At 41.1% G+C, this 21,144-nt stretch overlaps 2 protein-coding genes across 4 annotated transcripts in view; one reads left to right on the top strand and one right to left on the bottom strand.

Moving 5' to 3' along the window:
• mtrex (Mtr4 exosome RNA helicase) overlaps positions 1–13,899 on the top strand; it is a 93,033-nt gene extending 79,134 nt beyond the window's left edge. The window contains exons 25-27 of the mRNA XM_033030568.1: positions 859–1,021; positions 10,174–10,278; positions 13,582–13,899. Coding sequence (XP_032886459.1) covers positions 859–1,021; positions 10,174–10,278; positions 13,582–13,634 — 321 coding nt within the window. The 3' untranslated portion in view covers positions 13,635–13,899. The remainder of the gene's footprint in view (positions 1–858; positions 1,022–10,173; positions 10,279–13,581) is intronic.
• The window catches only part of plpp1 (phospholipid phosphatase 1), a 107,573-nt gene continuing 99,584 nt past the window's right edge, over positions 13,156–21,144 (bottom strand). For all 3 annotated transcript variants that reach the window (XM_033030582.1, XM_033030591.1, XM_033030601.1), the window contains exons 5-6: positions 15,819–15,995; positions 13,156–14,275 (exon numbers count right to left, since the gene is read on the bottom strand). In XM_033030582.1, the coding sequence (XP_032886473.1) occupies positions 14,150–14,275; positions 15,819–15,995 (303 nt within the window). In that variant the 3' untranslated portion in view covers positions 13,156–14,149. The remainder of the gene's footprint in view (positions 14,276–15,818; positions 15,996–21,144) is intronic.

The following is a 21,144-nucleotide window of genomic DNA, read 5'->3' as shown; positions in this document are numbered from 1 at the left end:
AGAGCCAGGATTATCATTTTAGATCAAGGACCTTGCATTATTTATTTATCATGACATCTTGTATCTGAGTTATTTCCTTTTCAATATGCCATCTTTGTAAACACTGATGCAAGGATTTATGCTTTCCATTATGTTTTATTTATCCTTTAACTTGTTATCCTCTCTTCAGAGCCCCAACTAACATTTGGCAAATTTCATTTTGTCTTGTATACACTACATCTACTTGTTTGTAGAATATTAATTGTTATCACTTTTTTATTCTTTCCCATATTATTTCACCATATTTGTCATGCTTAGGCCACTGCATCCAGCATTTACCACTAGCTTCTTTATCTACAGCATTTTGAAACTTAACATTATCATTCTTTCAATGTACATTCAACTATTTTGTTTTCTTTCATTAAAAGAAAACATTGATATGTGCCTTTTTTTCAATTCACCTCCTCCTTAATTTTTGTTAATTGTTTATATTTACTTGAGAAAGTAATGTTATTGTCACTGCGCTGTCATGTTCATCAACATTTCCTCCCCTAATAGTTTTACACACATCAAGATCAAATAATATGTAAGAAGGAACTGCAGATGCTGCTTTAAACCGAAGAAAGACACAAAATGCTGGAGTAACTCAGCAGGACAGGCAGCATCTCTGAAGAGAAGGAATGGGTGACTTTTTGGATAGAAACCCTTCTTCAAATAATAGCTCTTATTTGCAAAGAAACGTACAGTTTCAGGTTTCATCCGCATGTTTTGGAAGTTGAACATCAAGAAAGAGCAATGCTTCTTAACAAATTAAGAATTATATCCAACGTAAAATCATTTGCATTTCTTCAAGTGATGTTTTCCTCTGTGTGACTTCAGGAATGTGCAAGGAGAATAGCCAAAGTGTCAGCAGAAGCCAAACTGGAGGTTGATGAGGAACTGTATCTGGACTCCTTTCGCCCCCATTTAATGGATGTCGTATTTACTTGGGCAAACGGATCTACCTTTGCTCAAATTTGCAAAATGACAGAAGTCTTTGAAGGTAATATAACTATTATTCGTATTCTTTTGAATTCAATAATAAACTTATACTTGGCATTACACTACAGGTGCACAACCTTTTATCCGAAAGCCTTGGGACCAGACACTTTTCGTAATTCAGAATTTGTCGGCCTTCGGAATGGAAAATTTTTAGCGTAGATTTTAATGGCTGGCTCAGTGGTAGAGTGCTCGGCTCATATCCGCAAGGTCGCGAGTTTGCGCCTCGATCCCGGCAGTTACTCGGTCGCGAGTTTGAGTCTTCAATGTAGTTTTTTCTTGCAGAATAAATGTTTGTATGAAATGCAGTGTAGGAGAGGTGTACTGACTGTGTGGGCAGAACTTTGGAAGTGATTGCCCACCAGTCTAAAATGCTGCTGTGTCTCCCTGTCCCTGGGATAGCAGGGGGCGATCAAACAGCACAATACCCCCTCCCCCTCCAACTCCAGAGGAATCCGCTCCCCGATGGGCCGCTACGGCGACAAGTGGCAGTTTGCCCACAGCCCGAGCTGCGCCCCCTCATCCGCCACCCCAAGAACAAGACGTACCTTGCACACCATCAGCTTCTGCCCCTACGTGTTCCTCTGGAGTTGGAGCGGAGCTGGGCTGGAGTTGCTGCTGGCTGTGGGTCTCTGGGATCTCCGTGCTTGCAGTGGGCCGGGGGGTCGGTATCCCGTTGGTCCTGACGTCTCCGGCCACCCCCCTGGACTGGAGCTGAGACTGGGAACTGTACCGCCCTTGCCCCCTCCCTCTGCAACTGCAAACAACCCCACTCTCCTGCAAGGGCGGTACAGTTCCCAGAGGATGGCAGGTGGCCGGAGACGTCAGGACCAACAGGAACCCGCTCCCCGATGGGCCCCTACGACGCCCCGAGCTGTGCCCCGTCATCCGCAATCCAGGTTCCTCTGTAGTTGGAGCGGGGCTGGGCTGCTGTTGGCTGTGGGTCTCTGGGATCTCCGTGCTTGCAGTGGGCCTGGGGGTCGGTGTCCCGATGAGGGGGCGCAGCTCGGGGAGCGGCTTCTGGTGGTCCTGACGTCTCCGGCCAGTTTGCAGTTTTCCTCTGGAGTTGGAACGGGGCTGGGCTGCTGCTGGCTGTGGGTCTCTGGGATCTCCGTGCTTGCAGTGTGCCTGGGGGTCGGTGTCCCGTTGGTCCTGACGTCTCCGGTAACTGGCACTGACCTGCTGTCATCGCCGACGTGAAGACAGTGCAAAGCCCCCGCGCCGGTGCAATGAGCGGGGAGCTGGAGAGGGGAGGGAAGGGGTCACACACATGGCCGGGAAGCAGAGGGGTGTAGGTGGGGTGAAACTGAAGGGAGCGACAATCTGCTGCTGCCTGCCCGCTGAGTTAAAAAGTTCCCATGCAAGACTCACGATACACTGTGTATCGTGAGTCTACCGTGGGAACTTTTTAACTCAGCGGGCAGGCAGTAGCATATTGTCAATTATTAACCCTCCCGCGCAATATACCCTCACCTTCTCTTTTATGAATGGGGATTTAGTTCCCCTTTCTTCGAGGACCGACCGGAGGTTCCGCTGTCACCTCTGCGGGCCGCCCTCGGTGAACGTTTTCAAGGACCTTTCTTCAAGGACTGAAAAAATGTCCACTATTCTGAGGTATTGGTTATTTGGATCTTCGGATAAAAGGTTGTGCACCTGTATTTCCCTGCAACTTTCTGGATTTAGAACTTGTTTGCAAGTGTAAGTATAGTTACAAACATAAAGGCAACAAATGTTGCAAAGATTTTCAAATATATTTATATTTGCACATTCTCCATTGGTTGCTTTACAAATGACATTTCAAAGCATTAGCTGCAAAAATAAAATATTTTTTTGTAAATAACAATTGGTGCTTTCCTACCCTGTCGGTGAATATCTCCCCTTCAGTCCTTTGCCCTCATGAGAACAAAACATTGGCATTATGAAAATAAATGTTTTTTTTCCATAATTCTAGAGGCAGACTGTTTCAATTAGAGTGAAGTCATGAAGTTATATTTTAACAACTGTGCTTTAACCTTTCAAGATGGTAGAACTTTTTCATTTCGGGTGACAAAGCAATGGGTGGGAAGTGGAAAGAACAATTTTATTCTTTATTGCAAGGAACAAATAATACTTGACCCCTGGGGGGAAATTGTTTTTGTGTCTCACTATACTGAAGAAAGAGGTTGAGAGAGATCTGATTACATAGCGTTGAATGCTCCCCCCCCAAAGAATTAATTGAGAAATTATTTGCATGTTTTAAGGATGAGTTAGTTACATTTGAAACCAAGGAACACAAAGGCCTATAGGGATAGAATAGTGCTGGCTTTTAGAAGGGATTGGACAGAACCAACGGTGACATGATGGAATGATGCTTTGTATGCTCTTATTTCTGGCATTTTCAGTGCATTTGATTCAATCTATTTCTCGCTGTTAGTTTTATTGAATATGTTGATTCTTGCATTGAAAGAGTATGATTAAGCCTAATATTATGAGGTGCAATATTTTTCTATCGATTGGTTTGGATAATATTTCAAGTCCATTTTGAGAAACAAGCTTGTGGTCTGAAGTGAAAGTGGTAATTCCAATACATCAAGTATGAAAAGTCTTTAGTGCTGGAGTAAATAGGTCCCTGGAGAAAATCTCTGTTGGCTGACCTGATTCAATTGTTTATTTTCCATCTCTGGATCAAAACTGGTTTCCATTCTCGTGCACAACGAAAAGAAACAGGAAAAGTCCCTCAAAACGCTCATCATATTTTGGCATAAAAATATATCGTTTTTGGTGTTTTTTGAAAATGTGTTTAATTCTTTTTAAGTGCTTTTTTTTAACTACAACTTAACAATAAAGTTTGATGTCTTCTGCTTTTCTAACTCTTTTAGAGTCATAGAATGATTCAACGTGGAAACAGGCCATTCGGGCCAATTTGCCCACACCGGCCAACATGTCCCCGCTACACTGGTCTCACCTGCCTGCATTTAGAAACATAGAAACATAGAAAATAGGTGCAGGAGTAGGCCATTCGGCCCTTCGAGCCTGCACCGCCATTCAATATGATCATGGCTGAACATCCAACTCAGTATCCTGTACCTGCCTTCTCTCCATACCCCCTGATCCCTTTAGCCACAAGGGCCACATCTAACTCCCTCTTAAATATAGCCAATGAACTGGCCTCAACTACCTTCTGCGGGAGAGAATTCCACAGATTCACCACTCTCTGTGTGAAAAAAGTTTTCCTCATCTTGGTCCTAAAAGATTTCCCCTTTATCCTTATACTGTGACCCCTTGTTCTGGACTTCCCCAACATCGGGAACAATCTTCCTGCATCTAGCCTGTCCAACCCCTTAAGAATTTTGTACGTTTCTATAAGATCTCCCCTCAATCTTCTAAATTCTAGCGAGTACAAACCGAGTCTATCCAGTCTTTCTTCATATGAAAGTCCTGACATCCCAGGAATCAGTCTGGTGAACCTTCTCTGTACTCCCTCTATGGCAAGAATGTCTTTCCTCAGATTAGGAGACCAAAACTGTATGCAATACTCCAGGTGTGGTCTCACCAAGACCCTGTACAAATGCAGTAGAACCTCCCTGCTCCTATACTCAAATCCTTTTGCTATGAATCCTTTTGGTCCATATCACCCCAACCTGTCCTATTCATGTAAAATTTGTATTGATTTATTTATTGAACTTGAGTTTTCTAGAAAGCTGAAGCTCATATGGCAGGCACAATTCTAAATATCCACTCTGGCACTTCGGGGAAATTGCCAACTACAGGCAACAAAGATTCTGTTCTTCCAAAGCATTTGGCGTTAGGTAATGGAATCATTATCATTTAGCTAATTTCACTGCTGCTGAGCCTTTTTTCAGGCATGATTGTCCATCTCTCTAATAGGAACCATGAAGATCTAAATGTTTTGGCAGTGCAAAATATATATGCTGCTTCTAGCACTTGATCTGCCAGGTGTGTTTCACATGTAAGACAGCTTTTGTTCTAGCTTGGATGTGATTTGCCACAGTGCATGTCTCCTTAAACTACTACAAAACAATTTTTATGCAAAGGTGCCAGCACTAAAATGAGTTCCTAACGATACTCCAATGCAGCAACGTATTCTTGGCACTATACCATTAAAACACGACGCAAATATGATTTCATGAAACTGGCATTGAAAATCTCTTCTTTATTAATTGACTCTCTCCTTGAAAGCCTCAAAGGTGATGCCAGGGCTAAGTATTTCCAGGATTGTTTTAATTTCCAAAATCTGGAACCAGTGATATTTAGTTAGATTTATTTATTGTTATGTGTACAGAGATACAGTGAAATGCTTGCTGTGCATGCTTTCATTCAAATCATACCATACATACATTCTAGAACAGCACACAGACAATCACCACATTCTGGCATAATCTTGCAACTTCTAAGTCCCTGAAATGTTTGATTGTGGCCGAAGGGACTGCAATTTCTTATATTCTCATTTTAAAATCTGGTGTCCTGGTGGCATTGGATGAATGAAGCAGGGTTGGTCCTTCCATCACCACATCTTTCAGCTGCCGCAGGCTACGTTCGATTCACTTGTTCACCCGGCAACTGTAGGAGTTTCTGCGGCTGCCTCAGCCAAAATGACAAACTGTGAACAACACAAATGTGCCTCCCACAGCCGCCTTTCCACTTCCCTGCTCTGAGGTTACCATGACCTGCTTCCCGAGCCGATCGTGAAACGTGGGGCCCTTTCTGAGAGCACAGGACGTGAATTTGTGGACTATTCACGGCCACCAACTCTCCCCTTCACCTGCCGCCATCTTGAAGTCTTGATTTTGGTTTGGTCTAAAATTATCCTGCCGGAACACACACATACCTGTGCCTTTGCTGCACGTTAGTCATTGATTTTGGACCCCCTGGTGGCCTGACTGAAAGTTCAATCTGACTTGTAATCTTCTTTTGTGTGCAAAAAATTATCTCCCATTTATTTGAACTATCCTGTTGTAATGGCATTTTAATTTTGGAATGGTATTCTGATTAACTTTCAACATTTTGTTAATTGTCTATCGCATGCCACTGGGTTTCATCCAAAAAAAGCTTAAGATTCTTTCATCTTTTATCTAACAAACCCAGATGCACGGTCACCTTCCTAAACCTCTGCACAGTCTCTAATGCCTGCATTTCCCCATTTGTTTCACGGCTATCGCAACTGTACATAGTTCTCAACATATGGTTTGATCAGAGAACTGAATAGTTGAGTCACCACTTGCCATTAAATAGACTGCTTTGGCTGTAAGTTAATATTGTTTTTTGTTGATTGCTGCTCTCACAGATATACAGTTCTCTTTCAAGTGCCTTAAAATCAGGTGTACAAGATGTATTTGTTTATGTGCTGCACTATTTTGAATTTTCAGACGCTTCAGAAAAAATCCTTTCCGAAATAAAATCCCCAACAACTTTTCACAAACATTTCTCTGTTCACTGGGCTGAGAGCTGCACACTTTGCAGAGAATATATTGCGAGGGAAAACTTGCCACCAGATCATGAGCTTTAAAGCCTGTAAAGCAAAGTAAAGCTTGAAAGTAGAGTACTGTTTGTTTTCAGCCTCGAAGATAAGGGGAGAGATGCCAGTGTGACTGTGGCAAGGTTGGTGAAGGAGGTTGCTCATGTCCAAACAAGCCGGCTAAATGTGGGCCCACCTTATGTCACAACCAACAGTTTGGAAAAACTTACCAACATACACAATGGATCTTACATTGTATTGTTGTTTAAGCCGCACATTCCATCCACTCTTCAAAAACTTCCCAGAAAATAGATTGCTGTTTTGTTTTTCTGACTCTATGATTTAATGGCTGCTGTTTTTGATACCATTGAACTTCCACAATTAGTATCATTTGCAATTATAGTATGGATTTTCTTGAGCTTGTGTGTAAGTCATTAATGTAAGTGGGATACATATAGTTGTTTCTGGGTCTTGCATACCACAATTGTGGCTTCCATCAACCTAATATTTACCAAAGAGCGTCAGGCAGTATGTGAAATGTAGTGGTTTAAAAAGTCTGTTGGATCCTCGACCAAGCATTGCAGTCAGAAATTTTGCTCATTTTATTTTATATATTTTTTTTTTAGGCTAACCAGCATCTAAATACTTGCATTGGTTTTGTTTCTGTTAGCGATTATATATTTTTCACTGGTGTTTAAATTTACTCAGTGATGAATTTGGACCATAAATATGTGATTGTGTTTAGAAATGAAATCTGAACTGTGCCAAAGTGCAGCGTGGCTCTGCTTTTGGAATCTGCAACAGCTTTGGTTGTGTTTCTGCCCTGTTATGATAATTCATTCCAGATGGGGATGGAGCTTGTTAGAACCTCTGGGATTCATGGATCTGTTTGCAGCATAGAGTCCTGTCTTTGCTGGAGTCCCAGCACAATTGCAAATCAGCGAAGAATATTAGCGTTTCTCCCTGTGGAAGTTGTTTGTCATTCATCACTAAAAAACTATTCTAATTAATTGGGGCAGTTAATGCTGAATGCCAGCAACATTTCTTTGTGATTTCAAGCCTTGTATTCTTTTCAGTTTGGCTATATTTGTACGTCAATGTGGTCCAAATTGGTGGTTTGTGCTTTGTGGGTTAAGCTGCCTTTTGCAACCACCAGAACTATTTACTCAGCAATGCATGTTGCTGCAACATACACTGCCAGCCACATCGTAAGCATTGTGGCATGCCGGCAAGCTTGCCCATGTATCACTCTACCTTTTAACAAAATGAACCCACAAAGCCCATAAAACAAATCTTAACTTTCTCTAAGTTAACAAAATTACTTTGCTCGACTGGGTGAGCAGAAATGTCTTCTGTTCCATATTCAGTTTCCTTTCAATTCTGCTTTTCTGGTGAACAGACTATTGCGACATTCTTTCAGAGTTGGACTAAACTATTTGCAAACTTAATATCATATTTGACTGAGCTGAACTTTGCACCATCATTAAGATTGCCTATTTCCACCACGTCATGTTTACTGCTTAACTCGCAGCAAGTTCCCCTCACAGGAACACCATGAACACTAAAAAATAGGAGCAGGAGCAGGCCATGTTGTTCTGCTGTTCAATGTGATCATGACTTATCTGCTCCACGCCTCATCATCCTGAATTCCAGAGATATCAACCTTCCAAGAGAAGAATTTGCTGTGCACCTCCATCTTCTAATCTTGTAACTATGTCCTCTTGTTCAAAATTCTCCAACTTATGGAAACATCGCAAAATCCATCTATTCACGTCTCCTTTAATTTTAAATGTTTCAGTTGGTTCACCCCTCATATTCTACATTTCAAAGAATATAACTAGCTGTTCATGATAGGACATTCTCATGCCAGGAATTAGCCTAATGAATCTCTTCTGGGCCATCTCTAATGTTTGTATATCTTTCCTGAAATAAGGGTACCAGAACTGCACGGAGTATTACATGCATTGTATTTAAATTATGCAGGACTTGCTAACATCCTATATAATTTAAAAATAACACGTCTTTTCAAACTCCAGGAAGACTAATAGTCCATTTGCCTTAATTATTTGCTGCATCTCCAGGCTAGGATTTTATGTTTTATGCACAAGGCCAACTAGATTCCTCTATACAGTACTCTTTCTCTCTCTATTTAGATAATAGTGGACCTTTTGAATTCTACCACTAACGTGTTCAATCTCATCTATGACCCATTTTTAGCTCTTTGTTTTCAAATCCCTCTGTGGCATTGCTGCGCCCCATCTCTACAATGTTCTGAGTATCTGTGATTGCAAACCTTGAAGCAATTGCTCCTTAAGATAACAACACCCAAAATTTACTATGTCGTGTTGTTACTTGCGAGCGGAGCACCAAGGCAAATTCCTTGTATGTGTACATACTTGGCCAATAAACTTATTCATTCAACTCTGGAATTCTCTCCCTAAATCTTCCCTCTTTCCTCCATTCTCTTAAGATATTCCTTAAAGCATATGTCACTGACCACATGTTTAGTCTTCCAAACTAACTTTAATGACTACATAATGTCAACAATGAAATAGATATGTACTATATGTGGAAATGTAGAGTCTCACTGTCTGATTAAATGTCATCGTCTGAAATGTTTCCCTCTCCATAATAAAAATCCTGGATTTGCTGAGCAATTTCCAGTATTTTCAGTTTCTGTTTTTACTTCAGGTTTCTAGCATCTCCAGTAACAATTGTGCATGAAATTGACGGATCAATCTATACAATCCCTTCTGCTGTCTTTTCCTCCTTGACTCATTTCTACCAGTCACAAACCACACATCTTGCAGAGTGACAAATCTCTGCACGTGAATTTCTACATCTTTTCGCCGTGCTCCAACACCAATGGACATCAAAAACAAGAGGGCATAGGTCAAATGGAAACGCAGGAAACTGCAGATGCTGAAATCTTGAGCAAAAAAGGCCCCATGAAGTGCTGGAAGAACAGTGTGGCATTTAAGAGGCTTTTAGATAGGCACTTGGATCTGCAGGGAATGGAGGGGTATGGATCACATGCAGGCAGATGAAATTTAGTTTATCTTGGCATCATGTTCGGCACAAGCATTGTCCTCAAAGGGCCTGGTCCTCTGCTGCACTGTTCAATGTTCTACTGTTCTATGAGTGAAATGTAAAGCTGGAGAAAGGGATATGGGTGGAAGGAGATGGGGGCCTGAAAAAAAGGTGGGGGGGGGGGGGTGAAGAGATGACGACAAAAGTTAAGTGTGGGACTTGTATTATGGAGTCATACAGTGTGGAAACGGGCCCCTTGACCCAACTTGCCCACGCCGACCAATATGTCCCATCTACACTAGTCCCCCCTGCCTGCGTTTGGCCCATATCCTAAACCTATCATATCCATGTACCTGTTCAAATATTTTTTAAACATTATGATAGTACCTGCCTCAACCACAACCTCTGGAGGCTTGCTCCTTATACCTCCCACCCTTAATCATCGTTTTAATGTTTTGATAGATACCTGTATAAGCAAATATTGTCTAATTGTCTATTTTTTTGCTTGTTATGGTGTGTAAAAAAAAAAGTTTATTATGGGGCACTGCAGTAATTTGGGTGCCTTGACGATTGTTTTGGTGTACCTTCCTGTTGGGTTTTTTTGTGTGGTTAAATTCATATTTGCTACAGAAATTTTATTTTTGTCAAATAACGTATTGCATTTTAAACAGGCAGTATTATTCGTTGTATGAGACGATTGGAAGAACTACTTCGACAGATGTGCCAAGCAGCAAAGGCCATAGGAAACACAGAGTTAGAGAACAAATTTGCAGAAGGTTTGTATTTATATAACTATTACAATAAGTAGAGATCAGACAAATATTAAATAACATTTTGTCATTTTATAATTGTACATTGCAATAACTTGATTTGCGTTGGGTAAATATCGCAGTGTACTAATAACTATGCAATTTCCTTCTGTGTAAAATAAATGGGTTTTTTTTAATTATACCCGCCCCTTGGATTTGGCAGCAGTGTAAGTTATGTTGGACAGACCTTGGGGAGATGAGTGAGGGAGAGGTAAAGGTAAAGCATTTAGGTAGGACAAACCAGGGCAGGACTTGCATGGTACAGTGCCCTCCATAATGTTCCACAAAGACCCATCATTTATTTATTTGCCTCTGTACTCCACAATTTGAGATTTGTAATAGAAAAAAAATCACATGTGGTTAAAGTGCACTTTGTCAGATTTAAATAAAGGCCATTTTTATACATTGTGGTTTCACCATGTAGAAATTACAGCAGTGTTTACGGGCACCATAATGTTTGGGACAGCAATGTCATGTAAATGAAACTAGTCATGTTTAGTATTTTGTTGCATATCCTTTGCATACAATGACTGCTTGAAGTCTGCGATTCATGGACATATTTGCTGGGTGTCTTCTCTGGTGATGCTCTGCCAGGCCTGTATTGCAGCCATCTTTAGCTTATGCTCGTTTTGGCAGCTAGTCCCTTTCAGTTTTCTCTTCAGCATAAAAGGCATGCTCAATTGGGTTCAGATCGGGTGATTGACTTGGCCACTCAAGAATTGACTTTTTTTAGCTTTGGAAAAACTCCTTTGTTGGTTTAGCAGTATGTTTGGGATCATTGTCTTGCTGTAGAATGAAGCACCGACCAATGAGCTTTGAGGCATTTGTTTGAACTTGAGCAGATAGGATGTGTCTATACACTTCAGGATTCATTATGCTACTACCATCAGCAGTTGTATCATCAATGAAGATAAGTGAGCCAGTACCTTCAGCAGCCATACATGCCCAGGCCATAACACCTCCATCGCCATGTTTCGCAGATGAGGTGGTATGCTTTGGATCTTGGGCAGATCCTTCTCTCCTCCATACTTTGCTCTTTCCATCACTCTGATATGTTAATCTTCTTCTCATCTGTCCACAAGACCTTTTTCCAGAACTGTGGTTGCTCTTTTAAGTACTTCTAGGCAAACTGTAACCCGGCAATCCAATCTTTGGGGCTAACCATTGGTTTGCATCTTGCAGTGTTGCCTCTATATTTCTGTTCATGAAGTCTTCTACGGACAGTGGTCATTGACAAATGCACACCTGACTCCTGAAGAGTGTTCCTGATCTGTCGGGCAGGTGTTTGGAGATTTTTCTTTATTATAAAGATAATTCTTCTGTCACCAGCTGTGGAGGTCTTCCTTGGCCTGCCAGTCCCTTTGTGATTAGTAAGCTCACCAGTGCTCTCTTTCTTCTTAATTATGTTCCAAACAGTTGATTTTGGTAAGCCTAAGGGTTGGCTGATGTCTCTTAACAGTTTTATTCTTGTTTCTCAGTCTCATAATGGCTTATTTGACTTTCATTGGCACAACTTTGATTCTCATGTTGATAAAACAGCAATAAAAGTTTCCAAAGGTGATGGAAAGACTGGAGGAAAGACTCGGTGCTGAGAGCTCTCTCATACCTCCATTAAAGAGGAAATTAAACACACCTGAGTAATTACAAACACCTGTGAAGTCAAGCGTCCCAAACATTATGGTGCCCTGAAATGGGGGGATGGGGGAACTATGTATAAACACTGCTGTAATTTCCACATGGTGAAACCAAAATGTATTAAAAAAAATATCCTTTAATAAAATCTGATAATGTGAACTAACCACGTGTGATTTTATTTCTATTACAAATTTCTAATTGTGGAGTAGAGGCAAATAAATAAATGATGGGTCTGTCCCAAACATTATTGAGGGCACTGTGAATGGTAGGTTCCTGGGTCTGTTATAACTGAAATACCTTGGGGTCAGGCAAGCATGCAAAATGCGCCTTGACCACCCTAACTATCTGTCTCCACTTTCATGGTAATATGTAAGTACCATGAAACAGATGACACAGATAGACCTGAGGTGGTAAAGAAGGTGCTGCACACTTGCCCTCATTGGTTAGAATGTTGAGTGCAAGAGTTGGGATGTCATATAAGAGACATTGATACGGCCACAATTGAAATGGTGTGTATAGTTCTGGTTGCCCTGTTATAGGTTTTCTATAAACGTTAAACTGTATTGACAAAAATGCTCCTGGTCTGGTGGGTTTGGGTTGTAAGGAGAGGCTGGAAAGGAGTGGATGAGTTGGGCCAAAGAGCCAATTTCCGTGCTATATACCTCCATGATGCTATTAAAATGGATTGGATATGGGATCTTAACTTTCACCAATCCCTCCGAGACTGAAAAGAGATTGATGAAATTGAAAGAAAAGGGCATTTAAAATGCTGATCCTGGTGAGCACGTGAATGAGAGCAAACATTCCACAAATCTCAGCGTGCTGAAATACAGATAGAACTCATGCAGTTGTTAGATTGTGTTTTGACTTCTCTGTGAGTCTATGCTGTAGATTAAGATTCTGATCTTGGCTGACTATTACAGGTATGATACGTGTCAGCATTTAGAGATGCATCTGTTGATGTATCTTTAAAGGCAGTTCTCCGTGATTACTGGGTTAGGTTTCCAGGGCCAGTAGGACATTGTTGGTTTCTTGCAAAAATCTGTCCGACTAATTAGCCCATCTTGTTACTTAATATAACTCTTTACATATAAAGCAGCTTTGATTGTGTACAATGAAAGCATTATTTTTAATTAATAGCTCCAGTTAGTCATTAAACTAAAAATGGTTGCTTAAGCATTGTTGATAAAATCACAGTTCCAGATTAAATTTACAGTTTGGATTGGTTTATTAATATTTTGCATTTACACTGTCCCATTTGGTTACATCATTCTTGATCTTAAGACAAAATAAACCTATTAGTGAAATATGGTGGGAATCTGTGTCAAAATTAAATGGCCTGATCCTTGATGCGTACTTTGATGGCTTCTTGCTTAAAATATCAATGGAGTCACAACACAGTCCATTAGCGCTCACATGAGAGCATTAGAACGAAAAGGAAAGTGAGCTTTTTCTCTGTTGTTTTATCTTTCACATTTTGCCCCAGATACAATATCTGTTGGTTGTCATCATCTGCACAGAATTTAGAGGGGACTATATAAAAACAGACAATAATTGAGAATACAGTAATTATTCTCAAATCAGAATGCCATTTAATTGATAATCTTGTGATATTTTTTTTAACTTTATTTTCAGGCATTACCAAGATCAAAAGAGATATTATTTTTGCTGCAAGTCTTTACTTATAATTTTGAAAAAGCACTGCAAATAACATTTACTTCCAGGCTGAGTCGAACATTAAATCACAAGATTTGAAAGGACCACATGAAGAGACTTTTCTTTGATGAATGAACAGCCAACAGCTGAGCATTGGTCAGACTTTTGCAGGACATTTTATTCCCCATTGAATTTATGTATAGTATGGACCTCAAGCACCAACCAAGCAAGCAAGCTTCAATACGCAAACTGTACATGGAAAGCTTTACTGTTATTTTAATAAACATTTTACACCTTGAATCAATGTATGACAATTTACTTTTAATGATGAAAGCTCTTTATAAGCGAAGGCACAGTAGAAATAATAATGTGTATTGATAAACATCTGTTATCACTGTAATATAGGTGTACAAATACAAAGTGAGTTGGACTCCAAGGATTTAGCAGTGGGTGCTTTTTCATAAAGGTGGTTATCTATTTGCTATTAGATATTTATTGTGGATATATACCATAGGTTTTTACATTAATTGACACTTGCAACAATCATTTATTGTGGGTTAGTCCTGCCGTAATGGTTTCCATGTGTCTCATGCAAAGCCGAGTGTGAATTTTCCTCATCTTTTGGTGAGATTCTGGGTTGTCTCTTTTTGAAGAAGTCTGACACAAACACCACCTAGAAGAGACAAATGTAATATAAGATCATTATTTGCAGTCAATTGTACGTCACTGATCACAACCTCAACATATTCCTCCTCTTAAATTAACATGTAGGGAGAGAGCAGAAAAGTGGGCAAATTGGATTAAAAACCGATTTCTGAGAAGGACGGATAAAGCAAGGAAATATACAATGAATACTGGTTTATATAGAAGGATTTTGTGGGTGACCACAGATGTTTACATTTAGCACGTTGTAGTTAAGGTTGTTTAGGGTGTGCTTTGTTCTTATTGACCTGGGTATAGAATGCAAGTTACATCAGAACTGTATAACAGTTACATCATTCTTTAAGGAGTTTAAAACAATGTTTGACAAGTATGAGGTAATGCACTTCAGCAAGACAAATTCTAGTAAGACACAGGGCCCTTGGAGCACTGATGTAAAAGATTCCTGGTGGTACTCTCCCAGAAAATAGCGACACAGGTGAATATGTAGTGAAGTAAGCATTTGGTACATTTGCTTTCATAGGCCGAACCACCACGTTTAGGAGTTGGGACATCATATTGCAGCTGTACCAAACATGAGTTAGTCCATGTTTGGACTGGTGTGCACTGGTCACTACAATGCAGGTGGCAATAGGGAGAATCCAGAAGAGATTCACCAGGATACTGACTGGAATAGAAGGTTGTAGGTATAGAAAGAGATTTGATGGGCTGTTTTTCTCATTAGAATGAAGGCGGCTGAGGGGCATGCATTGGATAGTGTATTTTTCCCCCACAATGCAGTTGTCCAGAACTAGAGAGTACAGTTTTAAGATGAAAAGATAGACATAGTGTTAAATGGTAAGCATTTATGCAGAGACAACAGTGGTCATCTGGAATGAGCTACCAGAGGCAGATTAATATCCAATGGTATTGGTCTATCTTCTGTATTTGGATAATACTTTGCTCGGGAATTTCTAAAAGTATACAGGTCAAATGTGGACAAATGGGAATAGCATAGATAGACGCCACTCGGCAAAGATCAGGTGAGCCAAAAAGGCCTATTTGTGTGCTGTCTAATGTATGATTCTGTGTTTGCATGAAAAGTGAATGGTGCTGGCAAGGATGGATATGACATGAATAGGTGACATTTCGGGTCAGGACCTTGCTTCAGACCTTTCTTGGGTGGAAAGCAGTTTCAAATGTCAAAAATTTTCTGACATGAGTCAAGACGTCATCTTATCCATGTTCTCCAGGAATGCTGCCTGACCTGCTGAGTTACTCCAGCATTTTGTCTTTCTACCACTGAACATAACGTGCCGTCCAGCAGTGGAGTACAGTAATAGAGGCAGTGATCTGTAAGTCATTAAGTCCCGCACTTAGTCTCCATGTCCAGGATTTACTTAGCATGGGAAAGGCTGAAACCCAGCCATTGCCATGGAGATACAGCGACCATTTCTAAACAGACCTACCTAATGTGTTGAGTGTTTTACTGTATATTTCCAGCAAATGTTGTATATTACTTTAACAATGTCTTTTTTGATGATAAAGCAACAATGGAAGAACTTGTTTCAACTTACAACTAATATGGCTGCAAGCGCTCCTTCGATAAGTCCTGTTAACACGTCACTCCAGTGATGTTTGTAATCAGACACACGTGAAAGTCCCACGTACACTGAAGATGCAATTAAGGCAAACTGAAGGGTTGGACGCAGCAGCCTGGACCAATCGGCCACCATTCGTGCTTGCAGATAAAGCTGATGAAAAATGTAAATTCATGTTAAATGCTTGAATTTGTATTACAGAGTTATTAACAACATGGGCTTTGAGTTTTTTTGACAACAGAAACCATTTTCATTATGTGTAGGAAAGAACTGCAGATGCTGGTTTAAATTGAAGGTAGACACAAAATGCTGGAGTAACTCAGTGGGACAGCCATCATTGCTGGAGAGATGGAATGGGTGACGTTTTGGGTCGAGACCTATCAGTCTGAGTTACTCCAGCATTTTGTGTCAACCATTTTTATTGATGGTTGTGCTTTAATCAATTTGGTCACTGAAACCATGTTTCTAGTATTCTACAGTGTGTGATGAGGTTATGTTTAGAATTTCCACTTTGACTTGTTAATTTATTTTTCACTCTTATTGAAGGGCTGGTTCTTAACTATGGGGAAAGACCTTTAGGTCCATGGCAAACAATGCAAAGCAGAATCTGAAAAATAATTTTAATACCCATGAGTTTTCATTAAATAAACTAATTAAACCTTTGTGACTGTTCCCTGCACTGTGCACATTACTATAAGAAATACAATTTCCATCGTACGATCTTGGGTGTGGTTAGAATGCAATAAATGTCACCACCCTATAGTTTTTCCACAGCTGGAGGTTAATTACATGGACTTGAGTATTAGCAGCCATTGGAGGAGGAGAAAGGTTCCTCAGAATCAAGAGAGTTGTTTATCTTTATTATATTACCGATTTGGCTTCAAGGACCTTTATAAGTATCAAGCAAATCATGTTCCTTATGAAGGGCAATAAATTGAACTACACTGTTTTAAGAAAAGCATAAATAACATTGGACTGATGAATAACATGTTTCTCCTGTTCCACCTCCCTTGTAATTTATTCCCTTCTCCAAAGACCCGTGCAGAAAGAAGATTTCACAGCTGCTATAAACTTTCAAATGCCTTGGTACTAGCCAACAAATCAATGATTCTGAGCTTCACACATGCATATACTGTGCGCAGAAATTACTCTAGCCTCATGTAGCAACTCAAAAATGTTCACCCAATTTAATGTAAATGTGGCATTAAATGTCATGGTCTCTGTGTCTCAGCTACACAGGAGAGAGACAGCATGCTCATCTGCAAATATGCTCTATTGTCTTTAATGATAAATGAACGCTCTTGTGGTCCACGTCACAACAGTGATTAATGTTTGGTTTAACTAAAATGGCACCATGGAAAATAAATCTCTGCCTAATCCTTACAGACCATTATCCCACAGCTGACATTCAAAACTCTACGTTAATAATTCCTTCTGCTACACTCAAACCAAGGAGGCAAGTCCACTCTCCATGCATTTGGCAACGTGTGAATGTTCTTCCTTCATTCTGCTTTCAACACAGATTCAGCACATCTGGCACTCAAAACATTACAAATTAAATTCAAATGAAATGTCTTATTTTCAATACTAAATGATCAAATGAAGAAATGGAATTCTTGATTTAGAGCTGAATTAAGTACACTTCATTCCCTTTACCATTTTGCTGCCATTTGTTAAGATTTTTTGGTTGGTGGCATATTCCTGCTCACCAATGATGGAAAGTCAAACAGAAACCATCTCCATTTCAACATGCATGTCAGACTAAAAATGAATGGGGCCTTGACTAGAGGATTCAAGCAACATTCCAGAAATGTCTGTAAATGGAAAACTGGAAAGGATGCAACATTCACCTGGGCCGTGTTGCTGAGCAAACTACTGGAGCAGTAGCTGAAACTCTGGGTCCTGTGTAGGAACGAACTGCAGATGCTGGTTTAAACCGAAGATAGACAAAAAGCTGGAGTAACTCAGCCGACCAGGCAGTGGGAAAGGTAATTGTACTTTAGTTCTACAGGACATTAGTTAAACAATTAGCTAGCATGTTCTCCCTGTGACCGCGTGGGTTTCCTCTGGGTGCTCCATTTTCCTCCCACATCCCAAAGGTCTGTGTGTTTGTAAGTTAATTGGTCTCTGTGAAATCACCCCTTGTGTGTACGGAGTTTATTGAGGAAGTGGGAAATACAGAACTAGAGTGAACAGGTTGGTGTGGACTCATTGGGCCAAAGGGCCTGTTTCCATGCTGTATCTCTAAACTAAACATTTGCAGCATTGTGAACAATATTGACCATTATTTTAAAGAAGCAATTCTGAGAAAGCTTACAAGACTGAAATCCGAAATTATCTTTTGAGGAAAGGTTCGATGGGCAAGGCTTGTATTTTCTACATTGCGGGGTGATGGAGTCAGACAGCACGGAAACAGGACCTTCGGCCCAACTTGTCCATGCTAACCAAGATGCCCTATCTAAGCTCGACTTGATTGGAGCATGCAAGTTGCTGAGAAGTCCTGGGGGGTAGGTGCAAAGAACTACAGGGAAGACCATTTATTTTCTCTCAGTGGCTTGTGAGACCTTGAAAATCTCCCCGAGGTTTACACGTTCAAATGACTGCTTTAAGGGAGCACATTTATCGTGCCTTATAATTTGCAGTTTTTAAAAATAATTTGTGGAAGTAGAACATTTAAAAACGTATAAAATGCAGCAACCTCCATATTTTCCTCACGGCATACAAGGAGGGAACTTCAGCTCAGCGAGTCTGTGCTGGCTCATGGAGCAATCCCATTCCTTATTAGTTTTTCCTGGGCTATTCTTCCCACATGCCCATTGATCCCCCCCCCCCCCCCCTCTCTCACCGTCTCCCCCAATCAGCTACTTGGGGAAGTTTGCAGTGGCCAATTATCCAACCGAGACCGCACATCTTTGAGGTGGACGTGGAAAACCAGAGCAATCGGAGGAAATTCATGAAGGAACCAAAGGTGACTGGAGCAGTGATGGGGCAGCTCTACTGTAGAACCACACAGCACAGCAACAGACCCAACGATCCACAACTTTGCACCAAACATGATGCTAAGTTAAACTAATCTCTACCTGTACATGATCTATATCCCTTCATTCCCTGCATATCCATACCTATCTAAAACCCTCTTAGACACCACTATCATATCTGCCTCAAAAACCAACTCTTGCAGCATGTTCTAGGCATCCACCTTTCTCTGTAAAAAAAAATGTCCCATACAATTCCTTATGTCCTCTAAAGACTTAGTAACTCTGATCCACTGAGTTACTCCAGCATTTTGTGTTCTACGCAAGATTCCAGTATCAGCATCCTTGTGCCTCCATTTTAAAACAATGCTCTTTAGTATTTGACATTTGCACCCTGGGAAAAAGTACATCTATTGTCTACCGTATCCTTTCCTCTCCATAATTTTATAAACCACTGTGCCGCACATTGATTTAATAATAATAATAATGGATGGGATTTATATAGCGCCTTTCTAATACTCAAGGCGCTTTACATCGCATTATTCATTCACTCCTCAGTCACACTCGGTGGTGGTAAGCTACTTCTGTAGCCACAGCTGCCCTGGGGCAGACTGACGGAAGCGTGGCTGCCAATCTGCGCCTACGGCCCCTCCGACCACCACCAATCACTCACACACATTCACACACAGGCAAAGGTGGGTTAAGTGTCTTGCCCAAGGACACAACGACAGTATGCACTCCAAGCGGGATTCGAACCGGCTACCTTCCGGTTGCCAGCCGAACACTTAGCCCATTGTGCCATCTGTCGTCCCGTAGAAAGCCACGTCAGAACAATTTATTTCAACTGGTATTGAAGCTTAAACTATTGGTCATCAAACATAATTCCCAACGACTAATTGTGCAAAATGTTATATTAAATCTGTGACACTTTGTCCTCAAGTTTAGCAGCAAAATTCTGCTGGGTGACACCAAATGACATTCTGCAGATGTGCCACAAGATGGTGCCGAAGTGTCTGATAGTGGAATCCACGCAATATAATGTTTTAAAAGTCAATCTTTCTGTAAGGACAACCAGACAATGTACATCTGGACAAGGTACTGAGAACAAGGAGTACTAATGTTTGGGCTAAAGGGCCTGCCCCACTTGGACGACCTAATCCACGAGTTTAGAAGACCCTAGACGAGTCGAAAAAAATGTCAAGATCGTGTTGACTCGCCGAAGTAAAAGACCGAGACCTGCTACGACCTCCTACAACCCCCCTCGACCTCAATCTTCCACACCTAAGACCAACTACGACTAGCTACGAGTGGAAAATTATCACTTGATAAACTGATGTCATGTTTGCATTTTTTTTCTCGGGCCAGTTACCTACCTACGACTACCCACGACAATCTACGACTACCTACGACTACCATCACGACCTACTACAGCCTACCTACGACCTGCCTACAAGTTTCCATGCCAACTTTTTTTTTACTCATGGACATTTTTTATCAGGCTGGAAAAAACGGCGCGACCTACTTGAGGCCACGAGTACGCGGAGACCACTCACGAACATGAGGAAGAGTTACGAAGACCTACGACCTCGTAGCGACCATGCTGCGAATATGAGTCAAGGGCAAACTCGGCAGAGGTCGCCAATTAGGTCGTGAAAGTGGGACAGGGGCTTTAGGCGAAACAATTTTTTAAAATTCTGCTAAAGTTAAACACAATTTAAAAATATTTGGAAAATTTAGTTTACACTAACTTCCTCGGGTTAGACAATAGACAATAGGTGCAGGAGTAGGCCATTCGGCCCTTTGAACCAGCACCACCATTCAATGTGATCATGGCTGATCATTCCCATTCAGTACCCCGTTCCTGCCTTCTCCCCATATACCCTGACTCCGCTATTTTTAAGAGCCCTATCAGCTCTCTCTGAGGCAGAGAATTCCACAGACTCATCACTCTCTGTGAGAAAAAGAGTTTCCTCGTCTCCGTTCTAAATGAGACTTACACTTATTCTTAAACTGTGGCCCTGGTTCTGGCCTCCCGCAACATCGGGAACATGTTTCCTGCCTCTGGCGTGTCCAAGCCCTTAACAGTTTTATATGTTTCAATGAGATTGCCTCTCAACCTTCTAAACTCCAGAGTGTACAAGCCCAGCTGCTCCATTCTCTCAGCATATGACAGTCCCGCCATCCCGGGAATTAACCTTGTAAACCTATGCTGCACTCCCTCAATAGCAAGAATGTCCTTCCTCAAATTAGGGGACCAAAGCTGCACATAATACTCCAGGTGTGGTCTCACTAGGGCTCTGTACAACTGCAGAAGGACCTCTTTGCTC

This window comes from Amblyraja radiata, chromosome 1 (assembly GCF_010909765.2).
Source record: "Amblyraja radiata isolate CabotCenter1 chromosome 1, sAmbRad1.1.pri, whole genome shotgun sequence".
Taxonomy (NCBI): Eukaryota; Metazoa; Chordata; class Chondrichthyes; order Rajiformes; family Rajidae; genus Amblyraja; species Amblyraja radiata.
This window is presented reverse-complemented; position numbering and strand designations above follow the sequence as displayed.